Below are 20,146 nucleotides of genomic sequence, written 5' to 3'. Positions count from 1 at the left end.
GCTCCCACGTTCTCTCCTCAGGACCAAACCCCTTCCAATCTACCAGAAAAAAGGTCTTTCCTCTTACCCTTTTGGTGGCAAGAATGTTCTCTACCTCAAACTCGTCCTCAGCAGAAACCGGAGCAGGAGGCGTACCTGTAGACTTGGAAAAAGAGTTAAGCACCACAGGTTTGAGGAGAGACACATGGAAGGAGTTAGGGATCCGTAAGTTGGCCGGGAGTTTCAATTTATAGGCCACCGGGTTGATCTGACTGATGACCTCCAGTGGGCCGATGAACCGAGGCCCTAACTTATAGGAAGGGATCTTGAGCCGGACATATTTGGACGAGAGCCAGACTTTATCCCCAGGGCGGAATTGAGGAGGGTCCAGACGTTTTTTGTCAGCGTGTCTTTTCATACGCTCGGATGACAGAAGGAGTGCGGACCGGGTACTCTCCCATATGGAGGAAAATTTGTTAACAAGAGATTCCGCAGCCGGATTGTCCGCCGAGGTGGAGACGGGAAACGGGATCCGAGGATGCTGACCGTAGACTACAAAAAACGGGGATTTGGAGGAAGACTCGCTCTCGTGATTGTTGTACGAGAATTCGGCCCATGGCAGGAGATCCACCCAGTCAGAATGGTGGGCATTAACGAAGTGCCGAAGGTAACTGGTCAGGTTCTGATTGATCCGCTCCACTTGACCATTAGACTGTGGGTGGTAAGCGGAGGAGAAGTCCAGGGTGACGTCCAGCAATTTACAAGTGGCTCTCCAGAAACGGGAAGTGAACTGTACCCCACGATCCGACACGATGTGACGGGGCAGGCCATGAAGACGGAAGATGTGGCGGATAAAGTCTTTAGCCAGCTCGGGTGCAGACGGAAGACCTGGCAGTGGAATGAAGTGAGCCATCTTGGAGAAGCGGTCAGCGACCACCCAAATGACCGTACAACCGGCAGAGACGGGTAGATCAGTAATGAAGTCCATCGCTATATGCTGCCAGGGGGCAGCAGGTACTGGCAGAGGTAGGAGGCGGCCGGCCGGCAGGTGTCTCGGAACTTTGTTGCGGGCGCAGGACACACAGGCAGAAACAAAGTCTATTACATCCTTGTGCAGGTTAGGCCACCAGTAGTGCCGGGTAATAAGCTGGAGGGTCTTTTTCTGACCGGCGTGGCCAGCTAGTTTAGACGAATGACCCCAGTGTAGGATCTTCTCCCGATCAGGTACTGGTACGAACGTCTTACCAGGAGGAAGACGATTTAGACTCACGGGAGCCACCTGCATTACTCTGGCGGGATCGATGATATGTTTCGGATCCTCCTCGAGATCAGACACCAGAAAGGACCGAGACAAGGCGTCCGCCTTGACGTTTTTGTCAGCCGGGCGAAAATGAAGGACAAAATCAAAACGAGCAAAAAACAAGGACCACCGGGCTTGGCGCGGGTTAAGTCTCTGGGCATGCTGGAGGTAAGCCAAGTTCTTGTGGTCAGTGTAAATTATTACCGGGTGAAGAGCCCCCTCGAGCAGGTAACGCCACTCCTCCAATGCCAGTTTGATGGCCAATAACTCTCGGTCTCCTATGGAATAGTTGCGCTCAGAGGAGGAGAAGAGTTTAGAGAAGAAGCCACAAGTTACCATCCTCCCGGAAGATGATTTTTGAGTAAGTACCGCTCCGGCTCCAGAGGAGGAGGCGTCAACTTCCAGGAAGAACTGTTTGTTGCCATCTGGGCGATGCAGCACCGGGGCGGAAGAGAAGGCCTGTTTAAGGGAAAGAAAGGCCTCCTCTGCTTCGGGTGGCCACTCTTTGGGATTAGTACCTTTACGGGTGAGCGCAGAAATTGGGGCCGTCCGGGAAGAGAAGTGTGGTATGAAGAGGCGGTAGTAGTTGGCGAAGCCCAGGAATCGCTGAATGGCCTTCAACCCCTCCGGTCGGGGCCATTTTTCGATGGCAGACAGTTTCTCAGGATCCATTTGTAGGCCGGTCTGAGAGATAATGTAGCCCAGAAACGGAAGCGAGGTCTGCTCAAAGAGGCACTTCTCAAATTTAGCGTAGAGATGGTTCTGCCTTAGCCTGAGCAGGACCTGACGAACGTCCCTCCGGTGAGTCTGGAGATCCGGAGAGAAGACCAAGATGTCGTCCAGGTACACCACTACGCAGGAGTAGAGAAGGTCCCGGAAGATGTCATTGACCAACTCTTGAAAGACGGCAGGAGCGTTACAGAGACCAAAGGGCATTACCAGGTATTCATAGTGGCCGTCCCGGGTGTTGAATGCCGTCTTCCATTCATCCCCCTGACGAATACGAACCAGGTTGTACGCCCCACGAAGGTCCAGTTTGGTGAAGATCCTAGCCCCCCTCAGGCGATCAAATAATTCTGGAATGAGCGGAAGGGGGTACTTATTCTTCACCGTGATCAGGTTTAGGCCTCTATAGTCTATACAGGGACGGAGAGAGCCGTCCTTCTTTTTGACGAAAAAGAAGCCTGCTCCCGCCGGGGAGGTAGATTTCCGGATGAATCCTCTGGCCAGATTCTCCTCAATATATTCGGACATTGACCGGGTCTCAGCAGCGGATAAAGGATAGATACGCCCACGGGGAGGAGTAGTACCGGGTAGCAGATCGATGGGACAGTCGTATGGTCTATGTGGTGGTAATGTCTCTGCCTCCTTTTTATTAAAGACATCTGCATAAGACCAATAAGGAATCGGAAGTCCAGGTAGATTAGCTGGGGTAGGAGAGGGACGGACGGGATGGACGGGAACCAGGCAGGTTTTATGACAGTCTTGTCCCCAGCGAAGGACCTCTCCGGTTTGCCAGTCTAGCACGGGTGCATGTCTCTGGAGCCAGGGCAGACCTAGCAAGAGGGCGTGAGAGAGTCCAGGCAGAACATGAAAGGAGATACTTTCAGAATGCAGCATTCCCACCTGCAGGGTAATGGATTCGGTGATGAGTTGAATGGGGCGAGGTAAGAGGCCCCCATCCACGGCAGCGACAGACAAGGGTACAGCCAGAGGTTTGGTGGGGATGCGGTATTTCTCAACCAGGGACTGTGAAATAAGGTTCCCGGCTGCTCCAGAGTCAAGTTGGGCTAGTTCGAAATAACGGTTCTCCCCGTAGATGATCGAAACTGACAACAGCAGGGATGGAGAGGATTTATTCTTGTCTAGGTGGACCTCTCTGAGCGAACCTAGACACAGGCGTTTCCCGACCTCTCCGGGCAGGCACGGATCCGGTGCTCCTTACTGCCACAGTAGAAGCAGCTCCCCTCGGCACGGCGTGAGTCCTGACGGGTTTTGACCATCTTGGTCTGGTCGACCTGCATAGGCTCAGGAGAGTGTACCTGGGGAGAGATGGAGGGAATGACGGGTTTCTGGAAAGTAGGAGCTAAACGTGGAATCCTTCTCTCACGGGTGACCTCTTTGGCACGCTCCTGGAACCGTAGGTCAATCCGGGTGGCAAGGGTTATTAGATCATCGAGAGAGGTAGGAATGTCCCGACCAGCAAGTTCATCTTTAATACGACCGGACAGACCCTCCCAGAAGACGGATACCAGAGCGTCGTTATCCCAGGCCAGCTCCGAGGCAAGGGTGCGGAACCGTATGGCATATTGGCCCACGGTGAGACCCTCCTGACGGAGGCGTAGCAGTGATGATGCGGATGAGGTCTTCCGTCCGGGTTCGTCGAAGACTTTCCGGAAAGCCGAGAGAAAAGCAGGCAAGTTGGACACCAGGGGGTCTCCTCTCTCCCATAGAGGATTTAGCCAGGCCAGGGCCTCCCCGGTGAGATGGGACATGATAAAGGCAACTTTGGCCTGGTCGGAATTAAACTGATGGGACAAAAGTTCAAAGTGCAGGGTGCACTGATTTATGAAGCCCCGAGCCTGGACGGGGTCGCCTCCGAAGCGAGGAGGTGCAGAAAGCCGGGGTCCGGGGTAGGATACCATAGTATTAGTGGGCAGCGGAGCTGCCGGATTGCAAGATATGGCACTGGCGGAGGTTGTTGGTGGATCAGACAGAGTGTTCAGGCGAGTATTAACATTCCGCAGGTGACCCAGGATGGCCTCCTGTTGGGACCTCTGACGGGACAGTTCAAGACAGAGGTCCGAGAGCGAGGGAGCTTGGGTGCCACCGGGTTCCATGGCCCGAGCAAACTGTAACGGGTCCGGGAGGCGGAACCTCTGAGCTACTATACAAGGGGGAGGCCCTTGTAAGGGAGCGGGTGGCAGTCTCTGGGTGAACGGACAGGGAGTTACGGCAAGTGATCAGGGCAGTCTCTGGGTAAGGGGTAGGTACGACCTGTGATGGCAGAGCCTCCGGGTAGGCTAGCAGGCAGATGGTAGATGTGTGCTCCCAGGTGAGCAAGCGAGAGTCTCTGGAATAGCAGGTGGTCACGGCACGTGACGGCGGAACCTCCGGGCTGGCAGGCAGGTAGGTAACGGAGAAGCGCTCCCAGGTGAGCGGGCAAGAGTCTCTGGAATAGCTGGTGGTCACCGCACGTGACAACGGGACCTCCGGGCTGGCAAGCAGGCAGGTAACGGAGATGCGCTCCCAGGTGAGCGGGCAAGAGTCTCTGAGATAGCTGGTGGTCACAGCACGTGACAACGGAGCCTCCGGGCTGGCAAGCAGGCAGATAACGGAGAAGCGCTCCCAGGTGAGCGGGCAAGCTGGTCCATAGACAGACTGACCGGAGTAGTAAGGCAGACCGTCGGACCTCAGGCAAGCAGGCAGGTAGCTGATATGCGCTCCCAGGTGAGCGGGCAGGCTGGTCCTTTAGGCAGACTGACAGGAGTAGTAAGGCAGACCGTCGGACCTCAGACTGGCAGACAGGTAACAAGTATTCAGGCAGGAATCAGGCAGGTAACTAGCAGGAAACTGGCAGGAAACTGGCAGGTAACTGGCAGGTAACTGGCAACGGGACCTGAGGGCTGAAGCACAGGTGAGTCACAGGTGCAAACAACATTGCTCGGGCACCTCCATTTTGGAGGAGGTGCCTTATATATGATGAAGTCCTCCGGCCATTGGCCGGGGACTCCTTAGGACGGCGCGCGCGGCCCCTTTAAGAGGAGGGGAGCGCGCGCGCGCGCGCCCTAAGCACAGGGGCCGGGAAGGAGCGCGCGCTGAGAGCAGAGCGGGAGGAGGACGCCGGGAAGGAGCGCGCGCTGACAGCAGAGCGGGGAGAGGACGCCGGGCACGGAGCAGAGCGGTGAGGGGAGCAGCGTCCCTGCCTAGCAGAGGGCAGGGACGCCAGCGCTACAAATAGCTGTTGCAAAAACACCAATTTTTATAAAACAATAAGCTTAAGATTAATAGGGGTGCCCAAACTTTTGCATATAACTGTATATATAGACAGGAGACCCCTTTATATAGATTGTCCCCCTTTCTATTACAACCATTTGATTAAATGAGCTCTTAGGGTCACTATACTACTGACCAGAGGCGCTGCCTAGCAACCAGCCTCTGGGGGCGTGTCTCAGAACACAGCACACTGAGCTGCCAATCCCAAGATGGCCGCTCCCATAACTGTGATTCTTATTTCATAACGCAAGTAATTCTTCCAAAGGTAATTTATTTCCTGTTTATTTATATCTATAGTCTCCTTACTGTAACATACCGTAATATGTGTGGAGTGATAGGTCCTCTTTAAGTAAGGGGCAACTGGTGTTTTATGCACATTTATGGTGATTTTTGTATCTTTTAGTATATTTTCACCCATAATTGTATACATTAATATAGCAAATCAGAATTTCAAGTTGTCAAAACTTTTTAATTATTTTTTTAGGTGCCCATTCTTAAACAAAGACTGAAATGCAGCCATATTGGGTGTGATTTTTTAATTAGCTTTTTAGAAACTGATGGTAAACTGTCCTTGTGTTAGGCTGGCTTTTGGCACAAAATAGAAATAATAAGCTACTGAACCAGCCTTGATTTTGGTTTAAGTGTGAATTCATGGTAAGGCGGATAGGGTTTGGTGTGGATGTAAAACAATGAATACAGCTAATCACTAGGCTCAGCGATGATGCTAAGGTAGACGGAACAAAACCGCTGAGCCCAGTGATTGGCTGCAGCAGTCACATAGAGACATGACGTCACCACTGCATATCGTCAACCAAGACTGGGGACAGCGTTGTGAGCCGCCACTGAATAAGAGGTCAGGTGAGTAAAGCTCTGTATATTTTTAAACAGTGTAAGCCTATGAGGTAAAAATGTAATTAGTGGAAAAGTACTTTGATGAAGATAAAGCAATATTAAAAAACATAGACTTGAAATGTGATGACTATAGCTAATATGGCCACCAGAGTGGTCATCACTTAGCATTGTTTCTTGGCATCAGAGCAACTTAAATAATAAAAGGTGAAGTCATACAATGCAGTAAACTATTCTCAATAAGTATAAGACGTTTCAGAAAAGAATGGACTTATGCATGAAATTGCTATGAATTGCGCATATACAATTAGCTGAGGCACTTGGGCATGTGAGTTGTTAGAGTTGTGGCCAACAGGTGAAAACTGAGCAAATCAATAGGGTTGGTGTGAATGAAGCTAATAAATGTTTGTATAACTCAATGGTTGTTTCATATTAGGACATGACTGAAGTCACAAGATGACTGGACCAAAAAGATCCAAAGATCTGCACAAGTTCTTGGACTATCTTTGATATACTACAACCCCTGGCAAAAATTATGGAATCACCAGGCTCGGGGGTTGTTCATTCAGTTGTTTAATGTTGTTGAAAAAAAGCAGATCACAGACATGGCACAAAACTAATGTAATTTCAAATGGCAACTTTAGGGCTTTAAGAAACACTAAAAGAAATCAAGATTAAAAAATGTGGTACTCAGTAAGGGTAATTTTTTTCAAACCAAGCAGAGGGAAAAAAATTATGGAATCACTCAATTCTGAGGAAAAAAATATAGAATCATTAAAAACAAACACACAAAAGAACACTCCAATACATTACTAGTATTTTGTTGCACCACCTCTGGCTTTAATAACAGCTTGCAGTCTCTGAGGCATGGACTTAATGAGTGACAAACAGTACTCTTCATCAATCTGGCTTCAACTTTCTGTGATTGCTGTTGCCAGATCAGCTTTGCAGGTTGGAGCCTTGTCATGGACAATTTTCTTCAACTTCCACCAAAGATTTTCAATTGGATTGAGATCCAAACTATTTGCAGGCCATGACATTGACATTATGTGTCCTCTTTCAAGCAGTGTTTTCACAGTTTTTGCTCTATGGCAGGATGCATTATCATCTTGAAAAATGATGTCATCATCCCCAAACATCCTTTCAATTGATGGGATAAGAAAACTGTCCAAAATATCAATGTAAACTTGGGCATTTATTGAAGATGTAATGACAGCCATCTCCCCAGCGCCTTTACCTGACATGCAGCCCCATATCATCAATGACTGTGGAAATTTGCATGTTCTCTTCATGCAGTCATCTTTATAAATCTCATTGGAACGGTACCAAACAAAAGTTCCAGCATCATCACCTTGCCCAAGGTGAATCGCAGATTCGCGATTCATCACTGAATATGACTTTCATCCAGTCATCCACAGTCCACAATTGCTTTTCCATAGCCCATTGTAACCTTGTTTTTTTCTGTTTAGGTGTTAATGATCGCTTTTGTTTAACTTTTCTGTATGTAAATCCCATTTCCTTTAGGCGGTTTCTTACATTGACTCACAGACATTGACTCCAGTTTCCTCACATTCGTTCCTCATTTGTTTTGTGCTGCATTTCCTGTTTTGGAGACATATTGCTTTAAGTTTCCGGTCTTGACGCTTTGATGTCTTCCTTGGTCTACCAGTATGTTTGCCTTTAACAACCTTCCCATGTTGTTTACATTTGGTCCAGATTTTAGACACAGCTGACTGTGAACAACCAACATCTTTTGCAACATTGCGTGATGATTTACCTTCTTTTAAGAGTTTGATAATCCTCTCCTTTGTTTCAATTGACATCTCTCTTGTTGGAGCCATGATTCATGTCAGTCCACTTGGTGCAACAGCTCTCCAAGGTGTGATCACTCCTTTTTAGATGCAGACTAACGAGCAGATCTAATTTGATGCAGGTGTTTGGAAATGAAAATTTACAGGGTGATTCCATAATTTTTTCCTCAGAATTGAGTGATTCCATAATTTTTTCCCTCTGCTTGGTCTGAAAAAAATTACCCTTACTGAGTACCACATTTTTAATCTTGATTTCTTTTAGTGTTTCTTAAAGCCCTAAAGTTGCCATTTGAGATGACTTTAGTTTTGTGCCATGTCTGTGATATGCTTTTTTCCAACAACATTAAACAACTGAATGAACATCCTCTGAGTCCGGTGATTCCATAATTTTTGCCAGGGGTTGTAAGTTATCAACACATTCGCAAAAGTTACATATGATCATATAGGAGTTTAAGCAATGGTATCCATAATGATATCCATTTTACATTTTGGTACTGACCTTATTAAACTTTTATCCTTTAAATGGTACTATGGATTAAAGTGTTGGGAACAAGGATGTACACGTTTTATTCTATGTAAAAAAAAAAATAGTTGATATGAATGATGAACCAAAGAAATTGAAAGCTACAACATGATTGCTGGCGCTATACAACTGCTCTACTTTTTGCACAGTCTAATTATTTTCCATGAGGCCTTTTCTCTTTTATTCTTTGAGATGCTTTAATTGGAAATTCTGGAAAGTTCACAGCCTGACTCAATTTCCCTCACACATCTAGTAAGAAGGTAACTAAATGTTTAATCACTTGGATAAGAAGCACTTGTATAAGAAGCCAAACCAGACACTCCATTTTCAAACACATGTTTCGGGGTGTTTACCTTTCATCAGTGCAAAGCAGGAGGTTTGATTTGACTAGGTAAGAGGCCTTAGATAGGGAGTCTAAGGGAGAAAGTTCTTCTTGTGGAAAGTGCCAAGCCGGCGTAAGGAGACTTATAGGCCATGCAATGCTTCTTTAGAAATTTAAATAAGCAAATAGCCTTTTCATAGAGGAAGAAAACTTGAACTCTAGTGCCACCTAGGCAAACATCCCAAAACACGTATCGTCAAATGAAGTGTCTGGTTTGGCTTCTTATCATAAAGGCCCCCATACACAGTAGACTAATGTCGGCTGAATACCTTGATATCAGCGGGTTAGGCAGACAATCTGATAAGGATATTTCAGCACTGACCAACTGCCGATATTTTCGTTCTCTCAGAGACAAGCCGCCGGCCAACGTTTCATCAGCTTTCTCATAGAGAACACAGGAGCGCTCAGCTGAACAAGCTCTCCTGTATATGGGAGAGTCGGCTGAGATGGCTGTCAACTGATCGGCCAACAATCATCTAATGTGTATGGCGGCCTTAAGTCATGTCACAAGACTCGTCAAGAGTCATTATTGACTTTTAGGATTGCTACTCCAATAAATGGCCCTAGAGTTCAAGTCATCTTCCTCTCTGATTAGGCAACTTGCATATTTAAATTCCAAGAGAAGCATTGCATGGCCTATAAGTCTCCCTAAACCCCATAGTGTCTAATCCCTGAGGGATCCAATAGTATAGTGTCCAGTCCTTTGTGACAGATGAGAATTGTGTCCAATTTTTGTGTAAACCAAAAAATTGCACCATTCCTGGTGTCTGGTCGTAACTTACTTGTCTCCAGGAAGGTAAAAACACAATCAGTGTATCACAAGCCGATCTGGCTTCTAAATTGATTAGTCTGACTGATGTTCTGGCACATGGCAAGTGTGACCCAGGATTGGGGAATCCCAAAGAATTGCCCCAGAAATCAATTATTCTAACACACAAATGTATAGTGGTTTTTCATATGTATGTATCAGAATACATACATTATACAGAAAGTAAAGTGTAGACATGTCACAGCTAACATGGGTGATTTCTTGCTTGTCTCTGGCACATCCATGTGTCCTAACACTACTGAAATTCCTGTCATCAAGATATTTAAGTATATAGTATAATAATGGAAGACTATTGCTTCCGGTGAGGTAGATAACGAAGGTTATATCATACACATTTACTCACAGTATTAATATGTTTTATTGTAAATCAATTTACTTTGGAGGTGCTATAATAGAATACAAACTAGAACAAACTAGTGAATAGGTACTAATAAGTAATCATAAAAAAACAATAACAATTTAAATATTTGCCTATTTAATCCAATATCTTATTATTGTTATTTTAATACTTTTACTATTTATTTTTTATTTTTTATAATTGTTAGAGCATTAAAATATTTGTATATATCTTGGAATTATTAATCTACATAAAAAGTTAATTTTTCTTATCAAGCACTGATCGTATAACTATGCAGATCCTATTGAGAGTTGCATTCACAAATCTGAAATCATTAGAGCTGAAATCTACCAGAATTTATTGATAGCTCAAAATCTTTATAGATTGTTTCCACAATTTGCATTCATCCAACTGTTTGCACCAGAAATCTTTGGGTATATTTGAAATGCCTTTAAATCTTGTGACTTTTGGCATTTCATGCCACCTCCAATAACATTTTGAAAAGTGCACAAATATATCATAATTTACCCCACAAAAGTGGCGCAAGTCAAGACAGGAATGTACTCCAGTCAATGATTGAAGTATATATCTGATGCTGGCACACGGCAGCTTAAAGATGTACTAAATTCATAAAAGGGATTTCACATCCCAAACTATTTATATGTACTTGTAGCTCTTTTAAAGACAAATCCAGCACTACTTTTATATTGCCAGTCCGTTCCTCCATTACTAAGAAATCAGTGTTTGAATTGATATGCAAATGTGTCTGAAGAACTATTTATTGATCTGAAGCTTCTGTCACTACAGCTCTATTTCCTGCCTATCGCCGCTTCCTCATGCTTGACTTAAAGCCACTATGTTATGTGACTTCAGGCAAAGGAACCATCAGTCAAGCAGGAGGAGGAGGCTGTGGGCAGGGAATAGAGCTGGAGTGACAGAGGCTTCAGATCTACAAATAATTTTACAGCCTCAATTTCAAATTGATTTATTTATCCCTATCAATATGACTTTGGAGTGTGGGAGGAAACTGGAGTACCCGTAGGAAGCCCACATAAACACAGGGAGAGCATACAAACTAACTCTAATTTCTCATTAACTGAGGAAGGGACTGACCATATCCAGGTATTGCTGGACTTAGCTTTAAAAGAGCTACATATATACAAAGTTTGTAGAGGAGGATGAAATCCAGCTGAGGGATTCATTGTAAAAGAAGCGATCCCATCAAAGTTTTTATATTTATATATAGCAATAATCATATTATATAGTACTGTCTACTTACAATTTCTTATTTTGACTTTCTACCCAGTAAATTCTTCTCTTTTCTCTGCTCTAATTAGAAACAGAAAGTTTCTTTTCCCTGCAAAAATAATTCCCCTTTTTCGTTCCAGACCCAGCTCTCCGCTCCTCCCCGTCAGTGACTTTTGCAGTGACTCGTGACTTATACAGGGAAAATTGACCTCCTGTTTTTACATAGAGCTTAGAAGTATTCAGCTAGTCTGTTTTTAATTACGTGATGTCATAGGCCTAATGGAAAATAGAAGAATTAATTGGGTAGAAAGGCAAAATGAGCACCTGTAGGTACACAGTGATATATAATATGATGACTGCGATATATTAAGAGGATACAATTTTGATGGGAGGAGTGCTTCTTTAATGAATTTGGTGCATCTTGCTCCAGCAGACTCTTTATCAAGACTGGCATACAAAAATGCCAGCCTTGATGAATTGGATCCGTAGTCTTTAGACCAGATCCTGCACATATTGGATTCTGGAAAAACTGAGCATATATAACATAAATATCAGCCAAATCTGACAAGTTCATAAAGACCAACTGACAGACTAATGTATGTTGTCTAGTATGACTGTACCCCCTCAGCTGGCAATGGATTAGCTCTGGCCTATAATACAGGATGTAACTTAGGTACACACTAAGATACATAATGAAAGGTATGTGTGTACAGCACCATGGAATCAATGGCGCTATATAAATAAATAATAATAATAAAAAAGGTATTTAAAAAAGTTAATAAAATGTTTTTGTAGACATCACCATGGCCATAGTTTTTTTTTAGCCCAACGGAGGCCAAGACCATATATTTTTGTCTTCTAATTGGTCCCTATACACATATAGTATATCACTTATGAAAGAGGATGGCTTGGTTTAATGATATTTCACTCATCAGAATCCAGTAAAAAAACATATACATTAAAGGGAAACTAACACCAGGTTTTTGCTACCCAATTTGAGAGCAGCATAATGTAGGGGCAGAGACCTTGATTCCAGTGAAGTGTCACTTACTAGTCTGAATACCGTAGTATTGTTTTCATGAAATCATTGTTTTATCAGCAGGAGTTTATCATTAGAGGACTACTTGGCTTGCTGCCTGGTAGTTTAGCCATGCCCCCATTACTAACTGACAACTTTCTGCCTATGCACAGTGTACAAAGAAACCTGTCAGTCAGTGGTGTGGGTGGGGTTATACAGAGTTCAGCTTTCAGAGAACTTCTGGATCTGCAGCAGATAAAACAGTTTTTAACCATAACTGCAGCAAGCAGCCCAGTAAGTGATACATCTCTGGAATCAGGGTCTCTGGCTCTATATCATGCAAAACATCTGAAACTTCAATTAAGGTGCAAACTGCATATCAGGGCACATGCAATGGAATGAAAGAATGAAGACTGCAAACTGAAACAATTTTATTAATAAAGGTATACCACTAGATGTTTGCTTTGTAAATAAATATGGTTATATTTTAAAGATCTTATATAATTCTAGATATCGATGATGCTCTGTATCAGATATGAGGTTTGGACTTTTGTTTGTTAGTGCAAAAATACAAAACAAATTGTAATCTGTTCATATAATTTATACATCTTGTTCTTAGCCCATAGCAAGATTCAGTTAGTTGTTAGCGTAGCTTACAAGTGTTAAAATGAATACTATATATATACGAGTATATATGCCATTATAATAGTGGTTACAAGTTGTCCATTATATTGTAAGATGTAGCCTTACTTTAGTCCTTAGGTATAATAAAGTGGCTACGACACACTGTTAGAACATTGACATCTACATTCCTGTAAGATGACCACAAGGTTTCCAGATTTTTATGACCCAGCAAACAGAAAAACTAGAATAGACTTGAGAAACAGGTTGCACAGATCCCTTCATTTAGCTGTTTTCTCAATATTCATCATAAGAGTCTGCTTTCTGCAATATGTCATTTCCACACCTAATGGATATCACAAGTTTGTATTCTCCATTTCTCTTTGGCTATATAGGCTCTGTTCACACCACATGTTTGGTATTTGTTTAATGCATACCCTATGCAAAAAGGTATGCCAAATTATAACAAAGTAATTCTCTAAGTTTCTATATGACCAACATTTGCCAATAATGTGTAGTTTTAGCTCAAATGTACAGTTTTTTTAAAGTAATGTAGCCTGCTACACCATTCTGCACCGCAAAAAAACCCACCAAAAAACGGTGGACCCAAACATATAGCATTGAGCTTTCATATAGTTTCATAGTTGACGCTTGGATGAAGAAAGTTCAAGTTTGCATCTTTTTAAATTAAAAAAAGTAATAAAAAATAAACAAAAAAAGTCTTTTTAATAGAAAAAAGAAGAAACATATTTCCATGTGTATACTTTTTGGAGAATTGTGGAGTGAACAAAACCTAATATTTTAAAAGAGCCCACAGAAATTATAAGGTTTGATGATTTAATTAACCAAAGGCTCTGGTTTTCCAAGTTTATTGGTCTCAGTTGTTTCTTTGGGTCTTTATTCTTCTGGAGTTTCTTTTAAATGCCAACCTACTAAATAACTTATGGAGATTTGTTTTATATAATAGTAAATTGATTGCTTTTATAGTAAGCTCAAACCTAGTTAGATGCAGCCTACTTACAGTGATATTCCTATTCCAAACCGTCACCAGGTTTTTCCCATATAAAGTAGGGCCAGCACCGGTAAGCCCTCTGTCACAGTATTCTAGAATGCTGGCTATACATCCCCAATTCACCTACGGTGCGGTTCGGTCTGATGGTCGTCGATGGTCTTGGTCCGGCGCCTCCTCTCTTCTTACGATCGCCATCCTCCTTCTTGCTTTGTGTGGATGATGCATCCTACCCAGAGCAAAGTATTGTAGTGCGCATGCGCCGGTGCTTTTTCACTATTCCCCACGCATGCATATTACAGTAGTTTGGTCTATCCTCGACAAGGCAGAAAGAAGTATGTCTGCGCAGGAGCGCGATGCCGAGGATACTGTGTGGTGACATAGGACACGTCATCCGCACAAAGTAAGAAGGAGGACGATGATCGCAAGAAGAAACGAGGTGCCGGACCAAGACCAGTGATGCCATCGGATCGGAATGCACTGTAGGTGAGTGTAATAAAAGCTATTTTTTAGCTTTATGGAGAGCGGATTGGGGACATCTAGACAGTATTATACATTAGAACACTGTAACAAAGGGCTTACATGTGCTGGCCCTTCTTTATATGGGAAAAACCTGGTGACAGGTTCCCTTTAAATGTACCCAAAATTGTCATAATTACAATAGTAATCCTACCCTACACACCACCTAGTCAGATAGGGTTGATAAATGTATTGGTGGATCTCGGACAGTCATCAGTTGTTGCCCAGCAGGTAGCTTGTTAAAGGTAGATAAAAAAAATAAAAGGTTCAGACCTCGTCAGATCGGCATCTGAAGTGAAATGTTTTACAATCGGCAAATGATTCATTTTGTAGGGAAAATATTAAAATATTACCTGAGAATGAACACCCCACCAAAAAGATATAAATAATTACGCGTAATAAGTTAAAAGGTATATTGTGTCCTAGTTTTGAAGGATGGCAGAGGTTCCTTTGCAGTTTTTGTTGCTGATTTTTGTAGTTCAGTAGCGTTTTCTGTGCTTCCTTAATTTTCTTGGTAGCACCTCCTAGAATGTGCAAGTAAATTGATGATTGCTCTTTACACCGAAATATACCGCAAGCCTATTTTTTTTTTCAACAGAATAGAATGCCATTGCAAACAATTCATTTCAGCCATACTGAGAAGTACAGCTCTGGGGATTGAGCCCTGTTCTGTATGTCAGTCAGGGCTCAATCCTACCAGTGCACAACAGCTTACAGAATCCCTAGGTTTCATTTTGATAATATAGGATAACAGCTCAAAGTTGTTATTTCTTGTAGTACATACTATACAGCAATATGCTTTGGTATAAATTACTTACCTTTTTATCTATAGAGTCCATCTTTTTCCAGCTATTGGCCTTCATCTGATGAAGTTCATCGAATTTCATACTAATGTTTTCTATTGACAACTGTAGCATATCCCAGAACCCAGCTAAATCCTGAGAAGTAGGTCTTGGATGTGCATTAGGATTCTGCCAGATACAAACACAATGGGGATTATATGGATACTTTTCTTTGGTATGTTTGTTCTTTTTTACAATTGGCTTCCATATGTAATTCTAAAACATTTTACTGAAAAACGAAATATAACACAATCTAATTAGGCTATAAGAATTACCCTACTGATAGAGCACATGGACATCGTGAAGGGTAGGATTCCTCATTTTGATTCCATCATTATGAGCCAGAATGCTATGGTAAACCCAAACTGTCAATACTTTCCATGATCAGCTATTAAAGAAGCACTCCTCCCATCAAAGTTTTTATCCTATTAATATATAGCAATCATCATATTACATGCCACTGTGTACTTACAATTGCTCATTTTGCCCTTCTACCACCTACTTATTCTCTTTTCTCTGTTCTGTGTAAAAACAGGAAGTCTCTTGTCCCTGCATTTATCATTCCCCTCTTCATCTCCAGTTCCAGTTGCTCCTTCCTCCCCCAGCCTGGGACTTTTGCAATGACTTATGACTCGTACAGGGAAAATTTACCTCCTGATTCTGCATACAGCTTAGAAGGATTCATCTAATCAGTTTCTAATTACGTCATGTCATAGACCAAATGGAAAAGAGAAGAATTAGCTGGGTAGAAAGGCAAGACGAGCAATTGTAAGTACACAGTGCCATATAATATGATGACTGCAATATATTAAGAGGGAAGAAATTTTGATGGGAGGAGTGCTTCTGTAATAAGGCCAGACAAAATTTCACCCAACAATTTCAGCTGCTTATCATTTGGTAGACAAGCTAGACCCACAATAATCAGCTGATCTTTTTACAACGGGGATGTCTTCATTACAGAATCCCATTCAATATGCACATCTGATGGTGTGGTTGAAGAATCATTTTGAGCCATAGCACTGCTAATTAATTTATATCAATGACCATTGTTTCTTAGCCTTCTTCTAAGATTTAATTTTTCATTATGATTTTGTGGCTTATACAATTACAAATGATATGTGGTCCATAGGAAAGTCTCTATTTAATACTGCTATACAAATTGATACTGAAATGGAATTATTATGTTCAAGAGAGAAGAATCTCTGGCGCTGCTGGTATTCCTCCTTTATATTACACATCAGAAGATATGCCTCAGGGACATGCTGCTTGTGGCATTGGTGGTGCTCACCAAAGGCAGGTTGTAATATTCCAATCAATAGTATAGGTGAAAAGTCGAAAATTAGGGCACTCACCACTGCTTCACTTCATTCTATTTATTATTGCAGAAACATCAGAACGTGGATGAATAGTGGCCTATGGCCGTTTCACGCTGTATCACGCTTTGTCAGGGCATCCTGTACTACTCCTATACTACTGATTGGAAAATTAAACTATTATATGACCTAATAGTCTCTAAAAATAGATCCCTCCGGACAGATGATGTCAGGGAGTGAGGAATCGGGCATTTTGTATTTAAATGCTCAATCCTTTTGTTCTCCTATGAGATAAGCTTCCACTAGAGATGTCTGACAGCGTCTAAAGCTGGCCATACGCAAGAGGTAACTGTCGGCCAAATGTTCGTTCAGCAGACAGCTGTCTCCCTAATCCACCTTACACATGAGCGTTTGGCTGAGCGTTCATGTGTTTTCAACAGGAAGATAGGGTAAAGCCGCTGCCAGACTCCTCTAGTCTCACCTCACCTGAAAACAAAATTCCATCAGTCTGATCCTTCCCTCTCCCTTAGACATCACATGGTCAACAGGTCCTGCCCAAATTGACTTTCATTTAATATGTTTGACTCTCCTTTCTCATGATAGAACATATGGACTCTCAGTTGAACTGAGCAGACATGTCTATGATGGCGGAAGAGTAAAATTCAGGAGAGATAATTTTCAGACAAAAGAGCATTAGTCAACAGCTCTCAGATGTATATGGACACTTTAAATAGAACATGTCATCACGGTTATGGATATTAAAGACAAGGCATGCACATAACACTGGTATTCTCATTTAATACATACATTCAGTGAAGAAATCCACAGATTGATCTCCTGGCAGTCTTCAGTAAAATGATGCCAGTGTCGGCTCTGGCTTAGACTGAGATCTCAGCTTGTCATTGAACCGAAATCTTAATCTGTGCATGTGCACTGGCTCCGTGTCACGAGTGTGTCAGGTTTGACAGACAGTCATTCTGGATCCGGCTGTAGAAGGTCGTTGCGCTTGGCCTTGCAGACACTTTCTTGATCCTTTCATCAGCCCTCCCTGTCTAGGACCCAGCAGTGATCTCACCTTCTGCTGCTAACACACCCTGGCTGGATCTTTAAATACACACAGTTGCCCCAGCGAATCGCTGGTGATAGAGTATATTCCTCTGTTTAGGTCTGGAGTTCTAACAGTTGCCTACATTCTTCTTAGAGTTCCTTTGTGGATTGTAGTCGTGATCTCTCTGGTGTTTTCTCAAAGCTAAGTGTATGCCCTTGTCTGTTTCCCTTATTTGTCTTTAGTTGCTGTGCTCACCCCTCCCCCTCCCTACCTAGGGCAAAGGTATCTTGCTCGGCGATAGGTGTGGAACCTATTTAGGGACGATAGGGGAGTTAGGGCGTTGTTAGATCTGCCCAGGGGTCTCCATTCTCCCTTTCCCTAGTTGCTGGGCTTCCCCCCTTTTCCCATCATCGTACACTGGGTCCTTCCCATACCTAGCATGACACTCCGTTTTCCTGAAGGCTCCCAGGAGATCAATCTGCGCAAGTGCTGCCCACAACTAGGATGGCGCAGGCACGAAATTTAAATCAGGCAGAAGATAAAGACACCAGAGGCTGTGGAGGGGCCGTGGCAGAGCCAAAGACCCTACCCACAGTCCCACCCCAATACTCAAAGACCAAAACTTCAAAAGATGGTTTTAAAACAACCAGGCTGCGGATTTTTTCACTGAATGTATGTATTAAATCAGTATAACAGCGCCAATATGGGCATAGCTTTAGCTTAATATGCATAACCCTGATGACAGGTTCTCTTTAAAGATGCACTGACTGAAGCTTATCCTCCTAACAACATAAATGGCAAAGCATTATCTATCTTCCCAGCTTACCAAGGTGCCCTTGGGAGGAAAGACAACCATTCCAAAAATGTAAACTGAAGTTGGAGTCATCGCTAAGCTGCTGCACTATTTTCCCATTTCAAAATCATATATGACAGATGTGAGGCGAAGAAGAGTAATTCCAGCAATTACTGGGATTTAGGTCATCAGAAGTGCTAATACCTAATAACTGGAGAGGCATGTTATATCAGTGCATTGGCGGAATAGAGTTCCTCTTGCCAGCACTGGAGTCAGCATGCCTGGGCAAATGTACATATGGAAACACAAACAATGTGCTGTATGCAATACAAGTCATTGATGTTTGCCAGGGAATTGTAATGAGGGGGATTAGAAACAGGAAAACTCTCTGTAACTTTAGAGCATGTTCAACCAGACACAATAAAAGAGTACAGAAAATTCCCAAAGAATAGGCATGCCAGGTCAGCTGCTTATATTTAGCCACAATTTATTATGTCTTTTTTCTGTAAAAAATTCAATAATATAGGAAGCAATAAATTGCTGCTGTTATTGTATTGGATATGCTTTTTACATACCAGATTTTCCTCGCAAAGCTCTCGGAACTGGTAGAATTTCTGTGACATCAGGAGCTGGGCACAGCCAACGGCACTGCGAATCTTCTCTAAAACTAGAAGAATACGGAGAACAGTTTACATTGCTTACATAAGGCCATTGAGTAGTGACTATGTGACACGTGTAGCCAGGAGTATATACTTGTGGCTACAGGTTTGTTGCACCTTTATGTTGCAGAAAGTATAGATGTCATTGCCAGGGAGCTGTCACTTTGGAGCAGATTTGCTCATTGACAGATCAGTGCAATGGTCCTAGATCACGTCTTAGGATTTGACAAGAGTTTGAGATTTACACTGCCTATATTGTGGAGGTGTAACCAGAAAGTAGATACTTAATCGTCAGGAATTTGAAGTTTTTTTACCAATGCATTCAAAAAAGCATGATTACTGGAGATCCAATCTCTGGGAACCCCACAGATCCTGAGATGGAGACCAAAGTCCCCCTGAAAATTGTGTGGTAATGTGTACTTATGGCCCCCACTCCTTTCACTTCTATGGGACTGATAGACATAGCCCCTTAGAAAATCCCGTAGGAAAAGAGGCTCCATGCCAATGATGCAAAAATGCTACAAAATTCCAACAAAACATCACAAAAATAATAAGTATTTTAGGTCTCCTAAATATTTTCTACCTACATGAGAATATTGAGTGATTAAACAATTTCTGGGTCAGAGTTCATTATAATACAGGAAATCAGTTTCTAGAAATTAAACTTGGTTTAGGGCCTTGGTATATTATCCTTTATGTATTCTGACTAAAAACTAATATTACTGCAGTAATATGACAAATATGTCATACTTTGTAATTTGCAAAAATTACGGGTAATCATTAATATTGCCCATGATTAAATATAAGACATAGGAATAGTACATTCTGTGAATGAATATATGATTCTACAGATGTTGTGTTGAACCCTGTCCTATGTAGAGACCTAAGGAGTCTCAACAGCTTGCCATTTGTCATTACATCTTCAGTTAGCCATTAAACCTCTGAGGATTCAGAATTTTTACATTGCACATATTCAGATATATACAGTATATATTGGCGAAAAAAAGGAAGGAAAGAGAAGAAGGAAGGAAAGAAAAGGGAAGGAAGGAGGGAGGGAGGGAAGTAAAGAA

At 42.8% G+C, this 20,146-nt stretch overlaps 1 protein-coding gene across 6 annotated transcripts in view; it reads right to left on the bottom strand.

Moving 5' to 3' along the window:
- The window catches only part of DLGAP1 (DLG associated protein 1), an 834,514-nt gene that overhangs the window by 31,720 nt on the left and 782,648 nt on the right, over nucleotides 1–20,146 (bottom strand). For 5 of the 6 annotated variants that reach the window (XM_073679102.1, XM_073679101.1, XM_073679105.1 and 2 more), the window contains 2 exons: nucleotides 18,993–19,084; nucleotides 15,240–15,392 (listed from right to left, as the gene is read on the bottom strand). In XM_073679102.1, the coding sequence (XP_073535203.1) occupies nucleotides 15,240–15,392; nucleotides 18,993–19,084 (245 nt within the window). Of the gene's footprint in view, nucleotides 1–14,536; nucleotides 14,946–15,239; nucleotides 15,393–18,992; nucleotides 19,085–20,146 lie in introns of those variants that run through there. The other variant, XM_073679106.1, reaches the window with a different exon arrangement.

The sequence above is a fragment of the Phyllobates terribilis genome, unplaced genomic scaffold, assembly GCF_046119375.1.
Source record: "Phyllobates terribilis strain yellow unplaced genomic scaffold, ASM4611937v1 Scaffold_4__5_contigs__length_816908805, whole genome shotgun sequence".
In the NCBI taxonomy this organism is placed as follows: Eukaryota; Metazoa; Chordata; class Amphibia; order Anura; family Dendrobatidae; genus Phyllobates; species Phyllobates terribilis.
Note: the sequence above shows the minus strand (reverse complement) of the source record. Positions and strands in the feature narration are given on the sequence as shown.